This window comes from Bombina bombina, chromosome 3 (genome assembly GCF_027579735.1).
Source record: "Bombina bombina isolate aBomBom1 chromosome 3, aBomBom1.pri, whole genome shotgun sequence".
Lineage (NCBI taxonomy): Eukaryota > Metazoa > Chordata > Amphibia > Anura > Bombinatoridae > Bombina > Bombina bombina.
Window position 1 is genome coordinate 613,836,364 of NC_069501.1, and position 26,323 is coordinate 613,862,686.

At 41.9% G+C, this 26,323-nt stretch overlaps 1 protein-coding gene across 4 annotated transcripts in view; it reads left to right on the forward strand.

The window, feature by feature from the left end:
• The window catches only part of NFYC (nuclear transcription factor Y subunit gamma), a 299,824-nt gene that overhangs the window by 252,599 nt on the left and 20,902 nt on the right, over nucleotides 1-26,323 (forward strand). For all 4 annotated transcript variants that reach the window (XM_053707222.1, XM_053707224.1, XM_053707223.1 and 1 more), the window contains one exon: nucleotides 12,926-13,093. In XM_053707222.1, the coding sequence (XP_053563197.1) occupies nucleotides 12,926-13,093 (168 nt within the window). The remainder of the gene's footprint in view (nucleotides 1-12,925; nucleotides 13,094-26,323) is intronic.

Consider the following 26,323-nt stretch of genomic DNA (forward strand, 5'->3'; position numbering starts at 1 on the left):
AAATATGTGCTTTTTGCTGAAACAAGTGCTTGCTACTCTGGAGGTTCCGGAACCGAAACTTCCGGAAGAACCTGGGATTCCTAAGCTTGATAATGTGTATACGGACAGGGTGGTGCCTCAGGCCTTCCCGGTTCCTGTTAAGATGGCAAGTATTATTAAGAATGAATGGGAGCAATTAGGTTCTTCCTTTTCCCCTTCTTCCTTTAAGAAACTCTTCCCCGTCCCGGACTCTCAGCTGGAGCTGTGGGGTACTGTCCCTGAGGTAGATGGTGCTATCTCCAAGCTTGCGAAGCAGACAACTATTCCCCTTGAGGATAGTTAGTTGTTTAAAGAGCCCATGGATAAAAAGTTGGAAAACATGTTAAGGAAAATGTTACAACACACAGGGTTTGTCTTTCAGCCGGCAGCGGCTGTAAACACGGTCGCCGGTGCTGCGACATATTGGTGTGAATCCCTGTGTGAAATAGTCGAGGGGGAGACTTCCATCCAAGAGATACAGGATAAGATTAAAGGGACACTCAGGTTTTATTAAATTTTCATGATTCAGATACAGCATGTAATTTTAAACAACTTTCCAATTTACTTCCATTAAAAAAAATGTGCACAGTCTTTTATATTTACACTTTTTTTGAGTCACCTGCTCCTACTGAGCATGTGCAAGAACTCAGACTATACGTATATGCATTTGTGATTGGCTGATTGCTATCACATGGTACAGGGGGAGTGGAAATATACATAACTTTGAAACTTGTTAGAATAAAATCTACTATTCATATGAAATTCAGAGTAAATTCTATTGTATTGTCTTGTTATCTTGCATTTGTTGATTATGCAAATCTGCTGTGATTACTGGTCCTTTAAGGCGCTGCAGATTGCCAATTCTTTCATATGTGATGCCAATATGCAAATTATTCGCCTGAATGCGAAGATGTCGGTTTTTCCATTTTAGCTCGCAGGGCTCTGTGGCTAAAGTCTTTGTCTGCGGACTTGACCTCTAAGTCCCTGCCTTTTCTAGGAAAGATTCTGTTCGGTCCAGGATTGGATTCGATCATATCCACGGTTACGGGAGGCAAAGGAGCTTTCCTACTGCATGATAAGAAGGCTAAGCCTAAAGGGTCTACTTTTCGCCCCTTTCGTGCGGACAAGGCCCAGCACCAGCAGCCCCCTGTGAAAGCGGACCAGTCCAAGGGAACTTGGAAACCGGTTCATTCTTGGAACAAGTCTAAGCAGAGCAAGAAGCCCGTGGAGACAAAATCGTCATGAAGGGGCAGCCCCCGACAGGTCTCCAGACCAAGTAGGGGCAGATTATCTCTTTTCTCAGAAGTCTGGTTGCAGGACGTTCAGGATCCTTGGGTTCTGGACGTTGTCGCCCAGGGTTACAGGATAGGGTTCAGATCCCATCCACCCAGGGGCAGATTCCTCCTATCAAACCTGACTTCAAGACCAGAAAAGAGAGAAGCCTTTCTAGAATGTGTGAGAGATCTCTCCTCTCTAGGTGTTATTGTACCAGTACCCCAAGCAGAAAGGGGTCTAGGGTACTATTTAAATATTTCTTTCATGTAATTAGCAAGAGTCCATGAGCTAGTGACGTATGGGATATACATTCCTACCAGGAGGGGCAAAGTTTCCCAAACCTCAAAATGCCTATAAATACACCCCTCACCACACCCACAATTCAGTTTTTACAAACTTTGCCTCCTATGGAGGTGGTGAAGTAAGTTTGTGCTAGATTCTACGTTGATATGCCCTCCGCAGCAAGTTGGAGCCCGGTTTTCCTCTCAGCGTGCAGTGAATGTCAGAGGGATGTGAGGAGAGTATTGCCTATTTTGAATGCAGTGATCTCCTTCTACGGGGTCTATTTCATAGGTTCTCTGTTATCGGTCGTAGAGATTCATCTCTTACCTCCCTTTTCAGATCGACGATATACTCTTATATATATATATACCATTACCTCTGCTGATTTTCGTTTCAGTACTGGTTTGGCTTTCTACAAACATGTAGATGAGTGTCCTGGGGTAAGTAAATCTTATTTTCTGTGACACTCTAAGCTATGGTTGGGCACTTTATTTATAAAGTTCTAAATATATGTATTCAAACATTTATTTGCCTTGACTCAGGATGTTCAACATTCCTTATTTTCAGACAGTCTGTTTCATATTTGGGATAATGCATTTGAATCAATCATTTTTTCTTACCTTAAAAAATTTGACTCTTTTTCCCTGTGGGCTGTTAGGCTCGCGGGGGCTGAAAATGCTTCATTTTATTGCGTCATTCTTGGCGCGGACTTTTTTGGCGCAAAAAATCTTTTCTGTTTCCGGCGTCATACGTGTCGCCGGAAGTTACGTCATTTTTGACGTCCTTTTGCGCCAAAAATGTCGGCGTTCCGGATGTGGCGTCATTTTTGGCGCCAAAAAGCATTTAGGCGCCAAATAATGTGGGCGTCTTATTTGGCGCTAAAAAATACGGGCGTCGCTTTTGTCTCCACATTATTTCAGTCTCATTTTTTCTTTGCTTCTGGTTACTAGAAGCTTGTTTATTGGCATTTTTTCCCATTCCTGAAACTGTCATTTAAGGAATTTGATCAATTTTGCTTTATATGTTGTTTTTTCTCTTACATATTGCAAGATGTCTCACGTTGCATCTGAGTCAGAAGATACTTCAGGAAAATCGCTGTCTAGTGCTGGAACTACCAAAGCTAAGTGTATCTGCTGTAAACTTTTGGTAGCTATTCCTCCGGCTGTTGTTTGTATTAATTGTCATGACAAACTTGTTAAAGCTGATAATATTTCCTTTAGTAATGTACCATTGCCTGTTGCAGTTCCTTCAACATCTAAGGTGCAGAATGTTCCTGATAACATAAGAGATTTTGTTTCTGAATCCATCAAGAAGGCTATGTCTGTTATTTCTCCTTCTAGTAAACATAAAAAATCTTTTAAAACTTCTCTCTCTACAGTTGAATTTTTAAATGAACATCATCATTCTGATTCTGATGACTCTTCTGGTTCAGAGGATTCTGTCTCAGAGATTGATGCTGATAAATCTTCATATTTATTTAAAATGGAATTTATTCGTTCTTTACTTAAAGAAGTACTAATTGCTTTAGAAATAGAGGATTCTGGTCCTCTTGATACTAATTCTAAACGTTTAGATAAGGTATTTAAATCTCCTGTGGTTATTCCAGAAGTTTTTCCTGTTCCTAATGCTATTTCTGAAGTAATTTCTAGAGAATGGGATAAATTGGGTAATTCATTTACTCCTTCTAAACGTTTTAAGCAATTATATCCTGTGCCGCCTGACAGATTAGAATTTTGGGACAAAATCCCTAGAGTTGATGGGGCTATTTCTACCCTTGCTAAACGTACTACTATTCCTACGTCAGATGGTACTTCGTTTAAGGATCCTTTAGATAGGAAAATTGAATCCTTTCTAAGAAAAGTTTATCTGTGTTCAGGTAATCTTCTTAGACCTGCTATATCTTTGGCTGATGTTGCTGCAGCTTCAACTTTTTGGTTGGAGACTTTAGCGCAACAAGTAACAGATCATGATTCTCATAATATTATTATTCTTCTTCAGCATGCTAATAATTTTATCTGTGATGCCATTTTTGATATTATCAGAGTTAATGTCAGGTTTATGTCTCTAGCTATTTTAGCTAGAAGAGCTTTATGGCTTAAAACTTGGAATGCTGATATGGCTTCTAAATCAACTCTACTTTCCATTTCTTTCCAGGGTAACAAATTATTTGGTTCTCAGTTGGATTCTATTATCTCAACTGTTACTGGTGGGAAAGGAACTTTTTTACCACAGGATAAAAAATCTAAGGGTAAAAACAGGGCTAATAATCGTTTTCGTTCCTTTCGTTTCAACAAAGAACAAAAGCCTGATCCTTCATCCTCAGGAGCAGTTTCAGTTTGGAAACCATCTCCAGTCTGGAATAAATCCAAGCCTTCTAGAAAGGCAAAGCCTGCTTCTAAGTCCACATGAAGGTGCGGCCCTCATTCCAGCCCAGCTGGTAGGGGGCAGGTTACGTTTTTTTCAAAGAAATTTGGATCAATTCTGTTCACAATCTTTGGATTCAGAACATTGTTTCAGAAGGGTACAGAATTGGTTTCAAGATGAGACCTCCTGCAAAGAGATTTTTTCTTTCCCGTGTCCCAGTAAATCCAGTGAAAGCTCAAGCATTTCTGAATTGTGTTTCAGATCTAGAGTTGACTGGAGTAATTATGCCAGTTCCAGTTCTGGAACAGGGGATGGGGTTTTATTCAAATCTCTTCATTGTACCAAAGAAGGAGAATTCCTTCAGACCAGTTCTGGATCTAAAAATATTGAATCGTTATGTAAGGATACCAACGTTCAAAATGGTAACTGTAAGGACTATCTTGCCTTTTGTTCAGCAAGGGCATTATATGTCCACAATAGATTTACAGGATGCATATCTGCATATTCCGATTCATCCAGATCATTATCAGTTCCTGAGATTCTCTTTTCTGGACAAGCATTACCAGTTTGTGGCTCTGCCGTTTGGCCTAGCTACAGCTCCAAGAATTTTTACAAAGGTTCTCGGTGCCCTTCTGTCTGTAATCAGAGAACAGGGTATTGTGGTATTTCCTTATTTGGACGATATCTTGGTACTTGCTCAGTCTTTACATTTAGCAGAATCTCATACGAAGCGACTTGTGTTGTTTCTTCAAGATCATGGTTGGAGGATCAATTCACCAAAAAGTTCATTGATTCCTCAGACAAGGGTAACCTTTCTGGGTTTCCAGATAGATTCAGTGTCCATGACTCTGTCTTTAACAGACAAGAGACGTCTAAAATTGATTTCAGCTTGTCGAAACCTTCAGTCACAATCATTCCCTTCGGTAGCCTTATGCATGGAAATTCTAGGTCTTATGACTGCTGCATCGGACGCGATCCCCTTTGCTCGTTTTCACATGAGACCTCTTCAGCTCTGTATGCTGAATCAATGCTGCAAGGATTACACAAAGATATCTCAATTAATATCTTTAAAACCGATTGTACGGCACTCTCTAACGTGGTGGACAGATCACCATCGTTTAATTCAGGGGGCTTCTTTTGTGCTTCCGACCTGGACTGTAATTTCAACAGATGCAAGTCTCACAGGTTGGGGAGCTGTGTGGGGATCTCTGACGGCACAAGGAGTTTGGGAATCTCAGGAGGTGAGATTACCGATCAATATTTTGGAACTCCGTGCAATTTTCAGAGCTCTTCAGTCTTGGCCTCTTCTGAAGAGAGAATCGTTCATTTGTTTTCAGACAGACAATGTCACAACTGTGGCATACATCAATCATCAAGGAGAGACTCACAGTCCTCTGGCTATGAAAGAAGTATCTCGAATTCTGGTTTGGGCGGAATCCAGCTCCTGTCTAATCTCTGCGGTTCATATCCCAGGTATAGACAATTGGGAAGCGGATTATCTCAGTCGCCAAACGTTGCATCCGGGCGAATGGTCTCTTCACCCAGAGGTATTTCTTCAGATTGTTCAAATGTGGGAGCTTCCAGAAATAGATCTGATGGCGTCTCATCTAAACAAAAAACTTCCCAGGTATCTGTCCAGATCCCGGGATCCTCAGGCGGAAGCAGTGGATGCATTATCACTTCCTTGGAAGTATCATCCTGCTTATATCTTTCCACCTCTAGTTCTTCTTCCAAGAGTAATCTCCAAGATTCTGAAGGAATGCTCGTTTGTTCTGCTGGTAGCTCCGGCATGGCCTCACAGGTTTTGGTATGCGGATCTTGTCCGGATGGCCTCTTGCCATCCGTGGACTCTTCCGCTACGACCAGACCTTCTGTCGCAAGGTCCTTTTTTCCATCAGGATCTCAAATCCTTAAATTTAAAGGTATGGAGATTGAACGCTTGATTCTTGGTCAAAGAGGTTTCTCTGACTCTGTGATTAATACTATGTTACAGGCTCGTAAATCTGTATCCAGAGAGATATATTATAGAGTCTGGAAGACTTATATTTCTTGGTGTCTTTCTCATCATTTTTCTTGGCATTCTTTTAGAATTCCGAGAATTTTACAGTTTCTTCAGGATGGTTTAGATAAAGGTTTATCCGCAAGTTCTTTGAAAGGACAAATCTCTGCTCTTTCTGTTCTTTTTCACAGAAAGATTGCTAATCTTCCTGATATTCATTGTTTTGTACAAGCTTTGGTTCGTATAAAACCTGTCATTAAGTCAATTTCTCCTCCTTGGAGTTTGAATTTGGTTCTGGGGGCTCTTCAAGCTCCTCCGTTTGAACCTATGCATTCATTGGACATTAAATTACTTTCTTGGAAAGTTTTGTTCCTTTTGGCAATCTCTTCTGCCAGAAGAGTTTCTGAATTATCTGCTCTTTCTTGTGAGTCTCCTTTTCTGATTTTTCATCAGGATAAGGCGGTGTTGCGAACTTCTTTTGAATTTTTACCTAAAGTTGTGAATTCCAACAACATTAGTAGAGAAATTGTGGTTCCTTCATTATGTCCTAAGTCTTTCCGAAAGACTTCTAGTTTATTTGTTATCTTTTCCGGTTCTAGAAAAGGCCAGAAAGCTTCTGCCATTTCTTTGGCATCTTGGTTGAAATCTTTAATTCATCTTGCCTATGTTGAGTCGGGTAAAACTCCGCCTCAAAGGGTTACAGCTCATTCTACTAGGTCCTAGGTCAGTTTCTACTTCCTGGGCGTTTAGGAATGAAGCTTCGATTGATCAGATATGCAAAGCAGCAACTTGGTCCTCTTTGCATACTTTTACTAAATTCTACCATTTTGATGTATTTTCTTCTTCTGAATCAGTTTTTGGTAGAAAAGTACTTCAGGCAGCGGTTTCAGTTTGAATCTTCTGCTTATGTTTTTCATTAAACTTTATTTTGGGTGTGGATTATTTTCAGCAGGAATTGGCTGTCTTTATTTTATCCCTCCCTCTCTAGTGACTCTTGCGTGGAAAGATCCACATCTTGGGTAATCATTATCCCATACGTCACTAGCTCATGGACTCTTGCTAATTACATGAAAGAAAACATAATTTATGTAAGAACTTACCTGATAAATTCATTTCTTTCATATTAGCAAGAGTCCATGAGGCCCGCCCTTTTTTTGTGGTGGTTATGATTTTTGTATAAAGCACAATTATTCCAATTCCTTATTTTATATGCTTTCGCACTTTTTAATCACCCCACTTCTTGGCTATTCGTTAAACTGAATTGTGGGTGTGGTGAGGGGTGTATTTATAGGCATTTTGAGGTTTGGGAAACTTTGCCCCTCCTGGTAGGAATGTATATCCCATACGTCACTAGCTCATGGACTCTTGCTAATATGAAAGAAATGAATTTATCAGGTAAGTTCTTACATAAATTATGTTTTTTGTGGTTCCAAAGAAGGAGGGCACGTTACGCCCGATTCCGGATCTAAAGTGTTTAAACAAGTTTCTGAGCTTTCCATCATTCAAAATGGAAACGATTAGATCTATTTTGACCCTAGTTCAAGAGGGACAGTTCATGACATCCATAGACTTGAAGGACGCTTGCCTTCATGTGCCAATTCACAGGGACCACTTTATGTTCCTGAGATTTGCGTTTCTGGACCAACACTTCCAGTTTGTGGCCCTTCCCTTTGGTCTTCACAAAGGTTCTGGGGGCGCTACTGGCGGTGGCCAGACGCATTGCCGTGGAGCCCTATCTGGTCGGCATCCTAGTCCAGGCGCCGTCGCTCAGTCTAGCAGAGGATCATTCGAGGGCTCTTCTTCTTTTACTCTAATCTCACGGTTTGAAGATCAACTTGGGAAAGAGTTCCCTGGTTCCCAGCAACAGGGTGGAGTTCCTGGGCACGATAATAGACTCTATGTCCATGAAAATATTTTTCACAGACCATTGACGCAGGAAGATTGCGTTCTCTTGTCTTGCCCTTCATTCCTCCACAAACCCATTGGTGGCTCAGTGGTTTCCAGCATAGACGTCATTCCATTCCCAAAGGTTCAATCTCAAACCTCTTCAATTGTGCATGTTGAGACAGTGGAACGGTGATCATTCAGATCTATCACAGCAGATATCCATGGATGCTCGGACTCGGATCTCCCTCTCTTGGTGGATTTGTCCGGAGCAACTGTCCTTGGGGGACATCCTTCTTGAGACGGTCCTGGAAGATTGTGACCACGGACACGAGTCTGGCAGGATGGGGAGCTATTTGGAGTGCCAGGATGGCACAAGGAAAATGGTCCCGGAGGAGTCTCTCCTTCTGATAAATATTCTGGTACTTCCGAGCAATCTACAATGCTCTGAAGGCATGGCCTCTTCTGGGGTCGTTCAGCTTCATCAGATTCCAGACAGACAATATTGCCTCGGTGGCTTACATCAACCATCAGGGGGGTACGAGGAGCTCCCTAGCTATGAGGGAGGTGTCTCGGATCTTGGAGTGGGCGGAGTCCCACAGCTGCTCGCTCTCAGGGATTCACATTCCAGGTGTGGACAACTGGGAAGCAGACTCTCTCAGCAGACAATCTTTCCATCTGGGGGAATGGTCCCTTCACCCCGAAGTGTTTGCGGAGATTTGTCTCAGGTGGGGAACGCCGGAGATGGATCTCATGGCGTCTAGACTCAATTGCAAGCTACCCTGATACGGGTTGAGGTACAGGGATCCCCAGGCAGAGCTTAATAGATGCCTTAGCGGTGCCTTGGGGGTTCAGCCTAGCTTACATTTTTCCACTGTTGCCACTTTTACCTCGTGTTGTGGCACGAATCAAACAGGAGCGAGCTTCGGCCACGGAGGACGTGGATTGCGGAGTTGGGGGGGTTCTCATCCTCTCCGCCGTGGAGGTTACCCTGTCGCAGGGATTTGCTGGAACAGGGTCCCTTTCAACATCAAATCTTGATTCTCTGAGGCTGACTGCGTGGAGATTGAATGCATAGTCTTGGCCAAGAAAGGCTTTTCGGAAAGTGTGATTGATGCTCTAATTCAGGCGAGGAAGCCAGTCACTCGTCACATCTACCATAAGGTGTGGAGGACTTGTCCTGGTGTGAGAAGCATGGATATCCTTGGCATAAGATGAAGGTATCCAGGATTCTGTCCTTTCTCGAAGACGGTTTGGAGAAGGATCTTGACGCTAGTTCCTTAAAGGGACAGATTTCGGCTTTGTCAGTCTTGTTGCATAGGAGACTCACTGAGCTCCCTGACATCCAATCCTTTGTTCAGGCCCTGTCTAGAATCAGGCCTGTCTTTAGACAGTCTGCTCCCCCGTGGAGCTTAAACTTGGTCCTTAAGGTTTTGCAGAGGGTTCCGTTTGAGCCTATGCATTCCATTGACATTAAGATTCTGTCCTGGAAGGTTCTCTTCCTATTGGCCATTGCGTCGGCACGCAGAGTAACCGAACTGGCTGCCTTGCAATGTGAGCCACCTTACCTGTTGTTTCATGCGGATAAGGCTGTGCTTAGCACTGGTTTGGGGTTTCTTCTCAAGGTGGTGTCTAACCGTAACATCAATCAGGAAATAGTGGTTCCGTCTTTGTGTCCTAACCCTTCTTCTTCTAAGGAGAGGTTACTTTATAATCTGGTTGTGGTTCGTGCCCTGAAGTTCTATCTTCAGGCTACGAAGGATTTCAGGCACTCTACATCTGTTTGTGGTGTATTCAGGGAAGTGCAAGGGGCATAACGCCTCTTCTACTTCTTTGTCCTTTTGGTTGAGGAGCTTGATTCGCTTGGCCTATGAGACAGCGAGACATAAGCCTCCTCAGAGGATCACGGCTCATTCAACTAGAGCAGTGGCTTTGTCTTGGGCCTTCAAGAATGAGGCCTCTATGGAGCAAATTTGTAAGGCACCTGGTCCTCCTTACACACTTACAAAGTTTTACAAATTTGACATTTTTGCTTCTGCGGAAGCTGTTTTTCGGAGAGAGGTTTTGCAGGCGGTGGTGCCCTCAGATTAGGGTCCGCCTTTTCCCTCCCGGTTTCATTCAGTGTCCTCTAGATCTTGGGTATATGTTCCCAACAGTAATGAATGAAGCCGTGGACTCTCCTCCCCTTTAGATGGAAAACATAAATTATGCTTACCTGATAATTTCATTTCCATCGAGGGAAGGAGAATCCACGGCTCCCACACATGTCTCTGATGGGCAGACCTAAATTTAATTTATCTTCTGGCACAGTTTATACCCTGATATTTCTCCTACTGTTCCTTGTTCCCTCGGCAGAATGACTGGGGAAGGTATTTAAGCCTTTGGCTGGGGTGTCTTTGCCTTCTCCTGGTGGCCAGGTTCTTAATTCCCAACTGTAATGAAAGAAGCCGTGGACTCTCCTCCCCTCGATGGAAATTAAATGATCAGGTAAGCATAATTTTATGTTTTTTCTTCTTCTTGCAAGCAACAATTCAGTCTTTTCAGGTCAAGACAGACAATTTGCGACTACTGTCTTAGGATATTTTTTTTGTGATAGTATCTTGTCCAACAGAGATAAGGATGAAGTAACAAGGCTATCCCTTATCACAGTGGAGAACCTCCTGAATATTTTCTTATTTATGATTAACGAGGTACAGTTTTTCATTGATGGACCTTAAAGCTCTTGACAATTTTTTTTTATTTTTTTTCCTTTCGTCATGTGTCCGCATGGAGTCACTGATTGCTATGGAACCAACCAGGCTAATATGACTATCATTAATCTTAAGGATAAGGTTCTTCATTTCCCTTTACATACCATGCACTATCAAAGTGCTCCGCTTCATCTTTTAATCCCTAGTGATTCTGGTTTGTTGCACTTAGATTAATTTTGATCACAGCTCCACCGGGGTTTATCAAGGTCCTTACCATCAATCTCTATGCTGCGACTTTCTATTTTCTCGGCATCCCCTATCTGGTTGACTTGTAGAAATACCTACAAGCAGATGTTAAGCATATAAAACAACCATTCTTGAGTTCCTTCAACATCGCAGTTGCGTAATTAATCTTCTGAAGAGTTTATTAATAACCTTGTGTAAAAGATAATATAATTAGGGCCAGATTATTGATTACGCGCAAGCAAAAAAGGGTTTTCACGTTAATTTGCGTGCCAGTTAAATTGTGCTCATATTACAAGTTGAAAGTTAATGCGAATGTGTGAGGGCAATTGCGATTTATGCTAGAATGATTAACAGCTCTGGTTAACTGTTTTGCAAAACTAAAAAGTGTCACAACACACATACAAAATACATTACAAAGTACAGTTACACTCATAACACTAAAAAAAATATTTAAAAAAGTATTGCACACAAGTGTTATTAAGGCTCAAAGATAGGAGATCTTAGGTTAGAAATAAATAGGCAGACAAAGGGCTTTCACATTGAGATACATACATATACATATCTAAAGATGTATGTGTGTATATTTTAAATATGTGTACATATGTATTTACAGACATACATACACATAAGCACATAAATACATATATAGATATATATATATATATTTACGTGCTTGTATGTATGTCTGTAAATACATATTTACACAATATATGTATATATATATATATATACTGTGTATGTATGTATGTATATATATGTATATATATATATATATATATATACAATTATATACACGCACACATACATCTTTAGACATGTGTATGTATGTATCTCAATGTTAAAGCCTGCCTTTTTATTTCTAACACCTGAAAACTCATATCTTTGAGCCTTTATAACTTGTGTGCAATATTTTTTAAAATAAGTGCATTACAGCCCAGTTAAGTAGATAAAAACAAAAATCATATTTATGCAATATTCATATTTAATAAAGTGTTATACTGTGTATTTGCTGTAAATATTAGAACATATTCTGATATGTGCAGAACATTGAAATGTCAAAGTATTTCTAAATATAAATATATATATATATATATATATATATATATATATATATATATTTATAAATAAATAGAACATATTCTATGTGAAAAACATTGGAATGTGAAATATTCATATTTTTATGTCGGATCAGCGCACTTGAGAATAAGAATATGCGTTCGGGTTAACGCAAGAGTGGGATGTTAGGTTTTTTTTTCCACTTTTTTTTTCTTCTTTATTGACTTCTATGGGGAATAGGTTATCGGGCACACAATATTCTAACTTTGGCTTTTTGCACATATTGGGTTAGCGCAAGAGCGCTAACTTACTTTCAACTCATGATAGAAGTGCAACCCGACGCATGCAAAAAGTGTACTTCTAGCACAGTTAATGCGCTCGAGCGGGAGCGTTAAATATCATTCCACTCGTCTGATTTAAATTACCCTTTCATTTTGTGTTCTTTGTCAGTGAGGGCCAACTTCCTAATACATGTGGGGCAATGATCAATATGTTAGCATTAAGGATCACCAATTAATTTATGGATATTAAATTCAAAAATAATATATTGCCTAAAAATGTCTAGTGCCACAGGGGCTAGATTTAAGTAATGATGCAGGGCTACAAAAACTAGTGCAGAGAGCTCTTTGTGACCCATGCGTGAAGTTATCTCTAGTTAATCATCCCGGTTTGATGATATATTACGTGAAGACCCATCCCTTTTTAGCGTACTGCTGTTCGTTAAGTTTGGCTATTTTTCCTTCTTCCTCCTTTCTACACTTAGCTGAAGATAGGGGAGAGAGAAGTAGGCTGGAGAGAGGTATTTCTTAGGCAGAAATGTCAGTTTCCAGAAGGATGGCTTTACTATTAATCCAGTTGTCTAGAGTCATGTCATTTTCTTCATGTACTGTCACCTAGAAAGTGAAGAAAATTGATTTAATGGCAAGTACAAAAATATTGTTTATCACACTCAGTATCAGTATGAGAGTCTAAAATTGTACAGCTGCTGGTGTACAAATCTGCTGTAATTATGAACTTAAACTTACTCAAATATTTCAAGCTGAATTGATAATTCTTACTTTCTCTGTATTTTAATTAACCTTCCCTTAAATTCTCTTCTTTTCTACACCAGGAGGATGTCAGGCAGGCAGTGACACCTGCAGAACCTGTACAGTATTACTTCACTCTTGCTCAGCAGCCAGCAGCCGTGCAAGGGCAGGCAGCCACCCAGCAGACCACATCGTCCACAACCACACTACAGCCTGGGCAAATCATCATTGCTCAGCCACAGCAAGGACAGGTCAGCCAGATCTAGCAGGCTGCTACTGTATGATAGTAGAATGTGTTTACCGCATTTTATTCATTTCAGAATATTTTTTTGACATTGCTGTTTATATGTATTATTATTATTGTTTGTTTTGTTTTCTTCAGATGTTTGTCGCACACATACATTTTGAGATATCATAATAGTTAGACTTTTCACTGTCAAGGATACCAGCATTACTAAAACTCAATCAAAAGTCCCCCCCCAAAAAAAAAAAATTGTGTGTAGGGGACTACATCCTCTATAAAAGAGATTATTCTAACGTATGCTTAAAAGAAACATTTAAAAAAAGAGAAAAATTGAAGAAAATTTAAACTAGACAACCTTGTCGGCTTTGAAATTGCAATACACGACCAGAAGTATATGGAGACCTCTACTAATTAGTTCAGGTGTTTCAGCCACACCCATTGCTGACAAATCTAGCACATAGCCATAACATCTGCAGAAAAATATTGGGAATACAATAGTTTGTGAAGTCAGTTTGTGAAATTTCTGCACTTTTAGAGCTGCCCCAGTCAACTGTAAGTTCTTTTATTGTGAAGCTGAAGCATCTAGGCACAACAGCTGCCCAGCCATAAATCAGAGTGGGGCCTTCAAGTGCTGAATTATGAGTTTCATGAAATGGGTTTTCATGGCCAAAAAGTTGTACACAAGCCTCACATCAACATGCACAATGCCAAGCGTTGGCTGGAGTGGTGTAAATCATGTTGCCACTCTGGAGCAGTGGAAACATGTTTTCGGCAGTGATGAATCATGCTTCACTATCTGGCACTCCCATGGAAGAATCTGGGTGTGACAGATGCCAGACACTACCTTCCGGAATGCAATTGTTAATACTGTAAAGTTTTGTAGAGGAGGGACAGTAGTCTTGTGCTCTTTTTCAGGGTTTGGGCAATGCCCTTAGTTCCAGTGAAGGGTCATTTAAGTTCCATTTCTGTTTCTTCAAAACTGTGCCCCTGTGCACAAAGGGAAGTCCCTAAAAACATGGTTGGGCTAGTTTAGTGGGGAGGAACTAGAGTAGCCTGCACATAGAGCACAGACCTCAACCCCATTGAAGAAATTTGGGATGACTTAGAATGCTGATTGCGAGACAGACCTTTTTGTCCAACATTAGTGCTTGACCTCTGAAATGTTCTTTTGGCTGAATGGGCACTAATTCTCAAAGACGCATTCCAAAATCTGCCTTGTTAGTGTTGTGAAATATTGGTTCCTTTCCAGTGGCATGGAGAGTCCACAAAACCATTCAATTACTAGTGGGAATTCAACTCCTGGCCACCAGGTGGAGGCAAAGAGCACCCCAGCAAAGCTTTAAAGGGACAGTATACACTCATTTTCATAACTGCATGTAATAGACACTACTATAAAGAATAAGATGCACAGATACTGATATCAAAATCCAGTATAAAACTGTTTAAAAACTTACTTAGAAGCTGTCAGTTTGGCTCTGTTGAAAAGGTAGCTGGAAAGCCCACAGCAAGTGGCAAATAAGATACTCCCCCCCCCCCTTCTTTTGCATATGAAAAGACCCTTTACACAAACAGGAGCAAGCTGGATAAGGTAGCTGACAGTATTCACATAAAACTTTGGGGCTTGGTTAGGAGTCTGAAAATCAGAGCAATGTTATTTAAAAATAAGCAAAACTATACATTTATTTTTTTTAAAAACTTTATGAGCTATATAAATAGATCATCTACAAACATTTATGCAAAGAAAAAATTAGTGTATAATGTCCCTTTAAGTATCCTCCCACAATCCCCAGTCATACTGATGTGCGAAGAAGGTCAGGGACTTAAGACTCAGGAGGAGTCTGTCCTCCCTATAAATATCCCAAAATTTAGAGCAATTCTCAATGCTCTTATCAGCTTGGCCTCAACTGAGTTTAGTCTGGTTTATCAGATTTCAATCGGACAACATCACTTCAGTCGCGTATATCAACCACCAAGGATAAACTCGGAACTTGTTAGTGATGAAGGAGGTGACTCACATTCTTCAGTGGGCAGTCTCTCACAATTGTCATCTCTCTGCCATTCCTATCCCAGGGGTGGACAACTGTGAAGCGGATTATCTGAGCAGGCAGGAGACATTTCATTCAGGGGAATGGGCTCTCCATCCGGAAGCTTTCTTGATGTTAAAGGGACAGTCAACACCAGAATTTTTGTTGTTTAAAAAGAAAGATAATCCCTTTATTACCCATTCCCCAGTTTTGTATATCCAACACAGTTATAATACACGTTTTACCTCTGTAATTATCTTGTATCTAAGCCTCTGCTGACTGCCATCTTATTTCAGTTCTTTTGACAGGCATGCAGTTTAGCTAATCAGTGCTCACTCCTAGGTCACTTTACGTGCATGAGCTCAATGTTATCTATATGAAACATGTGAACTAATGCCCTCTAGTGGTCAAAATGTATTCAGATTAGAGGCAGTCTTCAAGGTCTAAGAAATTAGCATATGAACCTCCTAGGTTTAGCTTTCAACTAAGAATACCAAGAGAACAAAGCAAAATTTGTGATTAAAGTAAATTGGGAAGTTGTTTAAAATTGCATGCCCTATTTAAATCATCAAAGGATTTTTTGGACTTGACTGTCCCTTTAACCCCGAAGTGGGGAGTTCCAGAGCTGGATCTGATGGCATCTCGTCTAAATGCCTAGCTTCCAAGATACAGAGCAAGATCAAGAGATCCGCAAGCAGCTCTGGTAGACGCCCTGGCAGTGCCATGGGATTTCGGTCTAATTTATTGGTTTCCTCCAGTTGCCCTCCTTCCTCGAGTGATAGCTTGTATCAAACAGGAGCAGACTTTGCTGATTCTAATAGCTCCAGCGTGGCCTCGCATAGCTTCCTTGCCTCTGAGGAAGGATCTTCTACTGCAGGGTCCCTTCCTCCATCCGAACTTGGTGTCTCTGAAGCTGACTACTTGGAGATTGAACACTTAGTCTTGTCCAGAAAAGTTTTTTTCTGTGAAGGTTATTGAGACTATGTTACTCGCAAGATTTATTGTATGGCATGGCGTAAATACCTTCATTGGTGCAGATCTAGGGGGTTTTCTTGGTGTCAGGTGAGAATTCCCCCATATTCTATCCTTTCTTCAGGAGGGCCTGGAGAAGAGTTTATCAGTCAGTATCCTAAAGGGTCAGATTTCGGCTCTGTCAATTTTTCTGCAGAAGCGTCTGGCAATTTTGCCAGATGTTCAATCTCTTTTCCAGGCATTGGTTAGAATCAGGCCTGTGTTTGTCAATTGCTCCTCATTGGAGTCTTAATCTGGTTCTTAAAGTTCTGCAGCAGGGTCCATTTGAGCCTATGCATTCCGTTGATATCAAGTTATTGTCCTGGAAAGTTTTGTCTCTGCTGGCAATATCCTCTGCCCGTAGAGTTTCAGAGCTTTCGGCTCTACAGTGTGATACTCCTTATCTTTTTCTTCATGCGGGTAAGGCAGGTTCTCCGTACTAAATTAGTATTTCTACCTAAGGTGGTCTCGTAATGCAATATTAACCTTCATTTCTCCAACATAGGTGTGTCCGGTCCACGGCGTCATCCTTACTTGTGGGATATTCTCTTCCCCAACAGGAAATGGCAAAGAGCCCAGCAAAGCTGGTCACATGATCCCTCCTAGGCTCCGCCTTTCCCAGTCATTCTCTTTGCCGTTGTACAGGCAACATCTCCACGGAGATGGCTTAGAGTTTTTTGGTGTTTAAATGTAGTTTTTATTCTTCAATCAAGAGTTTGTTATTTTAAAATAGTGCTGGTATGTACTATTTACTCTGAAACAGGAAAGAGATGAAGATTTCTGTTTGTAAGAGGAAAATGATTTTAGCAACCGTTACTAAAATCGATGGCTGTTTCCACACAGGACTGTTGAGAGGAATTAACTTCAGTTGGGGGAAACAGTGAGCAGACTTTTGCTGCTTGAGGTATGACACATTTCTAACAAGACTCGGTAATGCTGGAAGCTGTCATTTTCCCTATGGGAACCGGTAAGCCATTTTCTTTGTTTAAGTAAAAGAATAAAGGGCTTCATTAGGGCTTAAAAAACTGGTAGACATTTTTCTGGGCTAAAACGATTACTTTACTAAGTATATTTGGCAGATTATTACTTTTAATAGTTGTTAAATCTTGGGGATTGTTTTAATAAAAACGGCAGGCACTGTATTGGACACCTTTTTCACTGGGGGCCTTTTCTAGTCATAGACAGAGCCTCATTTTCGCGCCTCTAATGCGCAGTTGTTTTTGGAAAGCATGGCATGCAGATGCATGTTTGAGGAGCTAAGAACCACTGAAAAAGCTTATAGAAGGCATCATTTGGTATCGTATTCCCCTCTGGGCTTGGTTGGGTCTCAGCAAAGCAGATACCTGGGACTGTATAGGGGTTAAATGTAAAAACGGCTCCGGTTCCGTTATTTTAAGGGTTTAAGGGTTCAAATTTGGTGTGCAATACTTTTAAGGCTTTAAGTTACTGTGGTGAAATTTTGGGGAAATTTGAACAATTCCTTCATACTTTTTCACATATTCAGTAATAAAGTGTGTTCAGTTTAAAATTTAAAGGGACAGTAACGGTTTTATTGTAAAACGTTTTTTGTGCTTTGTTAACAAGTTTAAGCCTGTTTAACATGTCTGAACCATCAGATAACGATGTTCTATATGTATGAAAGCCAATGTACTCCCCTTTTAAATATATGTGATATATTTGTGTCATAATGTCCAAACAAAGTAGGGATAATAATGCCATAGATATGATATTGCCCAAGATGATTCCTCTAATGAGGGGAGTAAGCATGGTACTGCATCATCCCCTTCTGTGTCTACACCAGTTTTGCCCACACAAGAGGCCCCTAGTACATCTAGTGCGCCAATACTTATTACCATACAACAATTAATGGCTGTAATGGATAATTCTATTGCATGCTTTTTTTTCCAAAATGCCTACTTATCAGAGAAAGCGTGATTGCTCTGTTTTAAACACTGAGGAGCAAGAGGACGCTGATGATATCTTTTCTGACATACCCTCACACCTATCTGAAGGGGCCAGGAGGGAGGTTTTGTCTGAGGGAGAAATTTCAGATTCAGGGAAAATTTCTCAACAAGCAGAACCTGATATTGTAACTTTTAAATTTAAATTTCAACATCTCCACGCACTACTTAAGGAGGTATTATCTACTCTGGATGATTGTGACAATTTGGTCATTCCAGAGAAATTGGGTAAGATGGACAAGTTCCTAGAGGTTCCGGTGCCCCCCGATGTTTTTCCTATACCCAAGCGGGTGGCGGACATAGTAAATAAGGAGTGGGAAAGGCCCGGCATACCCTTTGTCCTCCCCCTATATTTAAGAAATTAGTTTCCTATAGTCGACCCCAGAAAGGACTTATAGCATACAGTCCCCAAGGTCGAGGGGGCGGTTTCTACTCTAAACAAACGCACTTCTATTCCTATAGAAGATAGTTGTGCTTTCAAGATCCTATGGATTAAAGGTTAGAGGGTTTGCTTAAAAAGATGTTTGTTCAGCAAGGTTACCTTCTACAACCAATTTCATGCATTGTTCCTGTCACTACAGCTGCGTGTTTCTGGTTCGAAGAACTAGAAAAGTCGCTTAATAAAGAATCTTCGTACGAGGAGGTTTTAGACAGAGTTCAAGCTCTTAAATTGGCTAACTCTTTTTTATTTTAGATGCCGCTTTGCAATTAGCTAGATTAGCGGCGAATAATTCAGGGTTTGCTATCGTGGCGCGCAGAGCGCTTTTGCTTAACATCCCTTTCAAGGGTAAAACACTGTTTGGCCCTGACTTGAAAGAGATTATTTCAGACATCACTGGGGGAAAGGGCCACGCCCTCCCACAGGATAGGTCTTTTAAGGCTAAAAATAAGCCAAATTTTCGTCCCTTTCGCAGAAACGGACCAGCCTCAAATTCTACACCCTCTAAGCAAGAGGGTAATACTTCTCAAACCAAGCCAGCCTGGAGGCCGATGCAAGGCTGGAACAAGGGTAAGCAGGCCAAGTCACCTGCCACTGCTACCAAAACAGCATGAAGTGTTGGCCCCCGATCTGGGAAGGATCTGGTGGGGGGCAGACTTTCTCTCTTTGCTCAGGTTGGGGCAAGAGATGTTCAGGATCCTTGGGCGCTAGAAATAGTTTCTCAAGGTTATCTCCTGGAATTCAGGGAACTACTCCCAAGGGGAAGGTTCCACGGGTCTCAATTATCTTCGAACAGGCATTCTTACACTGTGTAGAAGACCTGTTAAGCATGGGAGTGATTCATCCTGTTCCATTAGGAGAACAAGGGATGGGTTTTTACTCCAACCTGTTCATAATTTCCAAATAAGAGGGAACATTCAGACCTATTTTAGATCTCAAGATTCTAAACAAGTTTCTAAGGGTTTCATCATTCAAAATGGAAACCATTCGAACGATCCTTTCTACCATCCAGGAAGGTCAATTCATGACCACGGTGGACTTAAAGGATGCGTACCTACGTATTCCTATCCACAAGGAACATTTTCGGTTCCTAAGGTTCGCCTTTCTGGACAAGCATTACCTGTGGCACTTCCATTCGGATTAGCCACTGCTCCAAGGATTTTCACAAGGGTACTAGGGTCCCTTCTAGCGGTGCTAAGACCAAGGGGCATTGCAGTAGTACCTTACTTGGACGACATCCTGATTCAGGTGTCGTCTGTCAAAAGCAAGGGCTCATACGGACATTGTCCTAGCCTTTCTCAGATCTCACAGGTGGAAAGTGAACATAGAAAAAAGTTCTCTGTCCCCGTCAACAAGAGTTCCCTTCTTTGGAACAATAATAGTTTCCTTAGAAATTAAGGTTTTTCTGACAGAGGCCAGAAAATCAAAACTTCTAAGCTCTTGTCAGGTACTTCATTCTGTTCTTATTCCTTCCATAGCGCAGTCCATGGAAGTAATAGGGTTGATGGTTGCGGCAATGGACATAGTTCCTTTTGCACGAATTCATCTAAGACCATTGCACCTGGGCATGCTCAGACAGTGGAATGGGGATTATACAGTCTTGTCTCTGACGATACAAGTAGATCAAATAACCAGAGATTCACTCCGTTGGTGGCTGACCCTGGACAACCTGTCACAGGGAATGAGCTTCCGCAGACCAGAATAGGTCATTGTCACGACCGACGCCAGTCTGGTGGGCTGGGGCGCAGTCTGGGAACCCCTGAAAACTCAGGGTCTATGGTTTCGGGAAGACTCTCTTCTCCCGATAAACATAATGGAACTGAGAGCGATATTCAATGCTCTCAAGGCTTGGCCTAGACTAGCAAAGGCCAAATTCATAAGGTTTCAATCAGTCATCATGACGACTGTTACATATATCAACCATCAGGGGGTAACAAGGAGTTCCCTGGCGATGGAGGAGCATCCGGGGGAGTGGGAACTCCATCTGGAAATCTTTGCCCAAATAACTCAATTATGGGGCATTCCAGACTTGGTTCTGATGGCCTCTCATCAGAACTTCATGGTCCCTTGTTACGGGTCCAAATCCAGGGATCCCAAGGCGACTCTATTGGATACAATAGTAGCACCTTGGATCTTCAACCTAGCTTATGTATTCCCACCGTTTCCTCTCATTCCCAGGCTGGTAGCCAGGATCAATCTGGAGAGGGCTTCGGTGACCTTGATAGTTCCTGTGTGGCCACGCAGGACTTGGTATGCAGACCTGGTGAATGTGTCATTGGCTCCACCATGGAAGCTACCTTTGAGACAGGACCTTCTTATTCAGGGTCCATTTGAACATCCGAATCTGGTTTTCCTCCAACTGACTGCTTGGAGTTTGAACGCTTGATTTTATCAAAGCGTGGGTTTTCAGATTCTGTAGTAGATACTCTTATTCAGGCTAGAAAGCCTGTAACTAGAAAAATTTACCATAATATATGGAAAAAATATATCTGTTGGTGTGAATCTAAAGGATTCCCATGGAACAAGATAAAAATTCCTAAGATTCTTTCCTTTCTACAAGAAGGTTTGGAGAAAGGATTTTCTGCGAGTTCTCTGAAGGGACAGATCTCTGCTTTATCTGTTTTACTTCACAAAAGGCTGGCAGCTGTGCCAGACGTTTAAGCGTTTGTTCAGGCTCTGGTTAGAATCAAGCCTGTTTACAGACCTTTGACTCTTCCCTGGAGTCTTAATCTAGTTCTTTCAGTTCTTCAAGGGGTTCCGTTTGAACCCTTACATTCCATAGATATTAAGTTATTATCTTGGAAAGTTTTGTTTTAGGTTGCAATTTCTTCTGCTAGAAGAGTTTCTGAGTTATCTGCTCTGCAGTGTTCTCCGCCCTATCTGGTCCATGCAGATAAGGTGGTTTTTACGTACTGAGCCTGGTTTTCTTCCGAAGGTTGTTTCCAACAAAAATATTAACCAGGAGATAGTTGTACCTTCTTTGTGTCCGAATCCAGTTTCATAGAAGGAACGTTTGTTACACAATTTGGACGTTGTCCGTGCTCTAAAATTCTATTTAGATGCTACAAAGGATTTCAGACAAACATCTTCCTTGTTTGTTGTTTATTCTGGTAAAAGGAGAGGTCAAAAAGCAACTTCTACCTCTCTATCTTTTTGGCTTAAAAGCATCATCAGATTGGCTTATGAGACTGCCGGACGGCAGCCTCCTGAAAGAATCACAGCTCATTCCACTAGGGCCGTGGCTTCCACATGGGCCTTTAAGAACGAGGCTTCTGTTGATCAGATATGTAAGGCAGCGACTTGGTCTTCACTGCACACTTTTACCAAATTTTACAAATTTGATACTTTTGCTTCTTCTGAGGCTATTTTTGGGAGAAAGGTTTTGCAAACCGTGGTGCCTTCCATCTAGGTGACCTGATTTGCTCCCTCCCATCATCCGTGTCCTAAAGCTTTGGTATTGGTTCCCACAAGTAAGGATGACGCCGTGGACCGGACACACCTATGTTGGAGAAAACAGAATTTATGTTTACCTGATAAATTACTTTCTCCAACGGTGTGTCCGGTCCACGGCCCGCCCTGGTTTTTTAATCAGGTCTGAAGATTTATTTTCTTTAACTACAGTCACCACGGTATCATATGATTTCTCCTATGCAAATATTCCTCCTTTACGTCGGTCGAATGACTGGGGAAGGCGGAGCCTAGGAGGGATCATGTGACCAGCTTTGCTGGGCTCTTTGCCATTTCCTGTTGGGGAAGAGAATATCCCACAAGTAAGGATGACGCCGTGGACCGGACACACCGTTGGAGAAAGTAATTTATCAGGTAAACATAAATTCTGTTTTTGTCCTTATTCTTCCTCTAAGAAGGAGCGGTTATGTTCTGGATGTTGTGCATGCTTTAAGGTTCTATTTACAGGCTACAAAAGATTTTCGTCAATCTTCTGCTCTTTTTGTTGTCTTTTCTGGTAAATGGAGAGGTCAGAAGGCCACTTCTTCTACTCTCTCTTTCTGGTTGAGAAGTGTTATTCGATTAGCTTATGAGACAACTGGACAGCAGCCTCCAGAGAAAATTACGGCTCACTCCACTAGGGCTGTCGTTTCCTCTTGGGCCTTTAAAAATGATGCTTCTATGGAACAGATTTGCAAGGTGGCCACTTGGTCATCATTGCATCATTTTCCAAATGTGATGTTTTTTGCCTCAGCTGAGGCTTCTTTTTGGAGGAAAGTTCTTCAAGCAGTGGTGCCTTCTGTTTAGGATCGCCTGTCTTGTGTATCCCTCCCTTCTGTGGACTCTAGCTTTGGTATTGGTTCCCACTAGTAATTGAATGGATTCATGGACTCTCCATGCCATTGGAAAGAAAACATAATGTATACTTACCTGATAAATTCTTTTCTTTCCTGGCATGGAGAGTCCACAACCCGCCCTTATTTTAAGACTGCTTTTTGTCATTTTTCTAAACCTCAGGCACCTCTATATTCTTTGTGTCTTCTTCTCTTTCCATAATTCCTCGGCTGAATGACTGAGAATTGTGGGTAGTGGGAGGCTACTTGAAGCTTCGCTGGGGTGTTCTTTGCCTCCACCTGGTGGCCAGGAGTTGAATTCCCACTAGTAATTGAATGGAGTTGTGGACTCTCCTTGCCAGGATAGAAAATAATTTATCAGGTGAGTATAAATGATGTTTTCTGATAATAAAAAAATTGACATTCCTGCTACTGGCATAAAACACAACATTTTCTCTTGTAAGGTGTATCCAGTCCACGGGTTCATCCATTACTTGTGGGATATTCTCCTTCCCAACAGGAAGTTGCAAGAGGACACCCACAGCAGAGCTGTCTATATAGCTCCTCCCCTAACTGCCACTCCCAGTCATTCTCTTGCAACTCTCGACAAGAAAGGAAGTATCAAGAGATATGTGGTGACTTAGTGTAGTTTTACCTTCAGTCAAGAGTTTATTTTTAAACGATACCGGCGTTGTACTGTTTTACTCTCAGGCAGAAATTAGAAGAAGAATTCTGCCTGGAAGTTTGATGATCTTAGCGGTTTGTAACTAAGGTCCATTGCTGTTCTCACACATAACTGAAGAATATGGGAAAACTTCAGTTGGGGGAACGGTCTGCAGATTACCTGCTTTGAGGTATGTTCAGTATTTTTATTTCTAGAGAGATGAATAAGTTCTAGAAAATGCCGACAGAGCCTTGTGTATTTGAGGTAAGCCTGATGCAGTGATTTAACAGCGACTGGGATCAAGCTTATAAAACAGGGTAATACTCATGTTAATATTCATATTACTTAGTGACAAAACGTTTACATGATTTCATAAATAGGACGTTTTTTTCTCTGAGGGAGATAAGTCTTTATTTGGGGCCTAGTTTCCACATGGAGTATTTTCTTAAGGCCCCTCTGGCATCCAGTACATGGTGGGAGGGGCCTATTTTAGAGCTCTAACTGTGCAGTTTTAATTCAGACTGAGACATCCAGCTTCCCTAGAGGAGTCCTCTGGCATCTGAGGACCATTTCAAAGGGGTTATTTCTGCACAAAATCGTTTTTGAGGGCAGATAGGAGCCTCAGCAGAGCTGTGGCAAGGTGCTCAATTGACTTTTAACGTTTTTTAACGTTTTTCAATCCGGTTTGGGGCCTAAGGGGTTAATCATCCATTTGCAAGTGGACTTAAAGGATGCTTATCTCCACATTCCGATTCACAAAGATCATCATCATCAGTTCCTCAGGTTCGCCTTCTTAGACAGGCATTACCAGTTTGTGGCTCTTCCCTTCGGGTTAGCCATGGCACCAAGAATCTTTACGAAGGTTCTAGTGTCCCCACTGGCGGTTCTAAGACCACGGGGCATAGCAGTGGCTCCTTACCTAGACGACATTCTGATACAGGCGTCGACTTTTCAAATCGCCAAGTCCCATACGGACATTGTTCTGGCCTTTCTGAGGTCTCACGGGTGGAAGGTGAACGAAGAAAAGAGTTCTCTCTCCCCTCTCACAAGAGTTTCCTTCCTAGGAACACTGATAGATTCAGTAGAAATTAAAAATTTTCTGACAGAGGTCAGATTATCAATGCTTCTAACTTCCTGCCGTGCTCTTCATTCCACTTCTCGGCCGTAGTTTAGCTTGCCCGCCTACATCTCAGATCACTGCAACTTTGCATGCTCAATCAGTGGAATGGGGACTACACAGATTTGTCCCCTCTGCTAGATCTCAGATCACTCCAACTTTGCATGCTCAATCAGTGGAATGGGGACTACACAGATTTGTCCCCTCTGCTAAATCTGGATCAAGAGACCAGGGATTCTCTTCTCTGGTGGTTATCTCGGGTACATCTGTCCAGGGGAATGAGTTTCCGCAGGCCAGAGTGGACTATAGTGACGACAGATGCCAGCCTTCTGGGCTGGGGCGCGGTCTGGAACTCCCTGAAGGCTCAGGGTTCATGGACTCAGGAGGAAGCCCTCCTTCCGATAAACATTCTGGAACTGAGAGTGATATTCAATGCTCTTCAGGCTTGGCCTCAACTAGCTGCAGTCAGGTTCATCAGATTTCAGTTGGACAATATCACGACTGTAGCCTATATCAACCATTAGGGGGGAACAAGAAGCCCCCTGGCAATGTTGGAGGTTTCAAAGATAATTCTATGGGCAGAGGTTCACTCTTGCCATCTCTCAGCTATCCATATCCCAGGACTAGAGAACTGGGAGGCGGATTTTCTAAGTCGGCAGACTTTTCATCCGGGGGAGTGGGAGCTCCATCCGGAGGTATTTGCCCAGCTGATTCAACTTTGGGGCAAACCAGAACTGGATCTGATGGCGTCTCGTCAGAACGCCAAGCTTCCTTGTTACGGGTCCAGGTCAAGGGATCCCCAGGCAGCGCTGATAGATGCTCTAGCAGCGCCCTGGTCCTTCAGCCTGGCTTATGTGTTCCCACCATTTCCTCTCCTCCCTCGTCTGATTGCCAAGATCAAGCAGGAGAGAGCTTCAGTGATTTTGATAGCACCTGCGTGGCCACGCAGGACTTGGTATGCAGATCTGGTGGACATGTCATCCCTTCCACCATGGTCTCTGCTGCTGAGGCAGGACCTTCTACTCCAAGGTCCATTCAAACATCCAAATCTAATTTCTCTGCAGCTGACTGCTTGGAGATTGAACGCTTGATTTTGTCAAAACGTGGTTTCTCCGAGTCGGTCATTGATACCTTAATTCAGGCTCGAAAGCCTGTCACCAGGAAAATCTATCATAAGATATGGTGTAAATATCTTCATTGGTGTGAATCCAAGGGTTACTCATGGAGTAAAGTCAGGATTCCTAGGATATTATCCTTTCTCCAAGAAGGATTGGAGAAGGGATTGTCAGCTAGTTCCTTAAAGGGACAGATTTCTGCTCTGTCTATTCTTCTACACAAGCGTCTGGCAGATGTTTTGTCAGGCTTTAGTTAGAATCAAGCCTGTGTTTAAACCTGTTGCTCCACCATGGAGTTTAAATTTAGTTCTTAAATTTCTTCAAGGGGTTCCGTTTGAACCTCTGCATTCCATAGATATCAAGCTTTTATCTTGGAAAGTTCTGTTTTTGGTAGCTATCTCTTCGGCTCGTAGAGTTTCAGAGTTATCTGTCCTACAGTGTGATTCCCCTTATCTGATCTTCCATGCAGATAAGGTAGTTTTGCGTACCAAACCTGGGTTTCTTCCTAAGGTGGTATCTAATAAGAATATCAATCAGGAGATTTTTGTTCCGTCACTGTGTCCTAATCCTTCTTCAAAGAAGGAACATCTATTACACAATCTTGACGTGGTTCGTGCTTTAAAGTT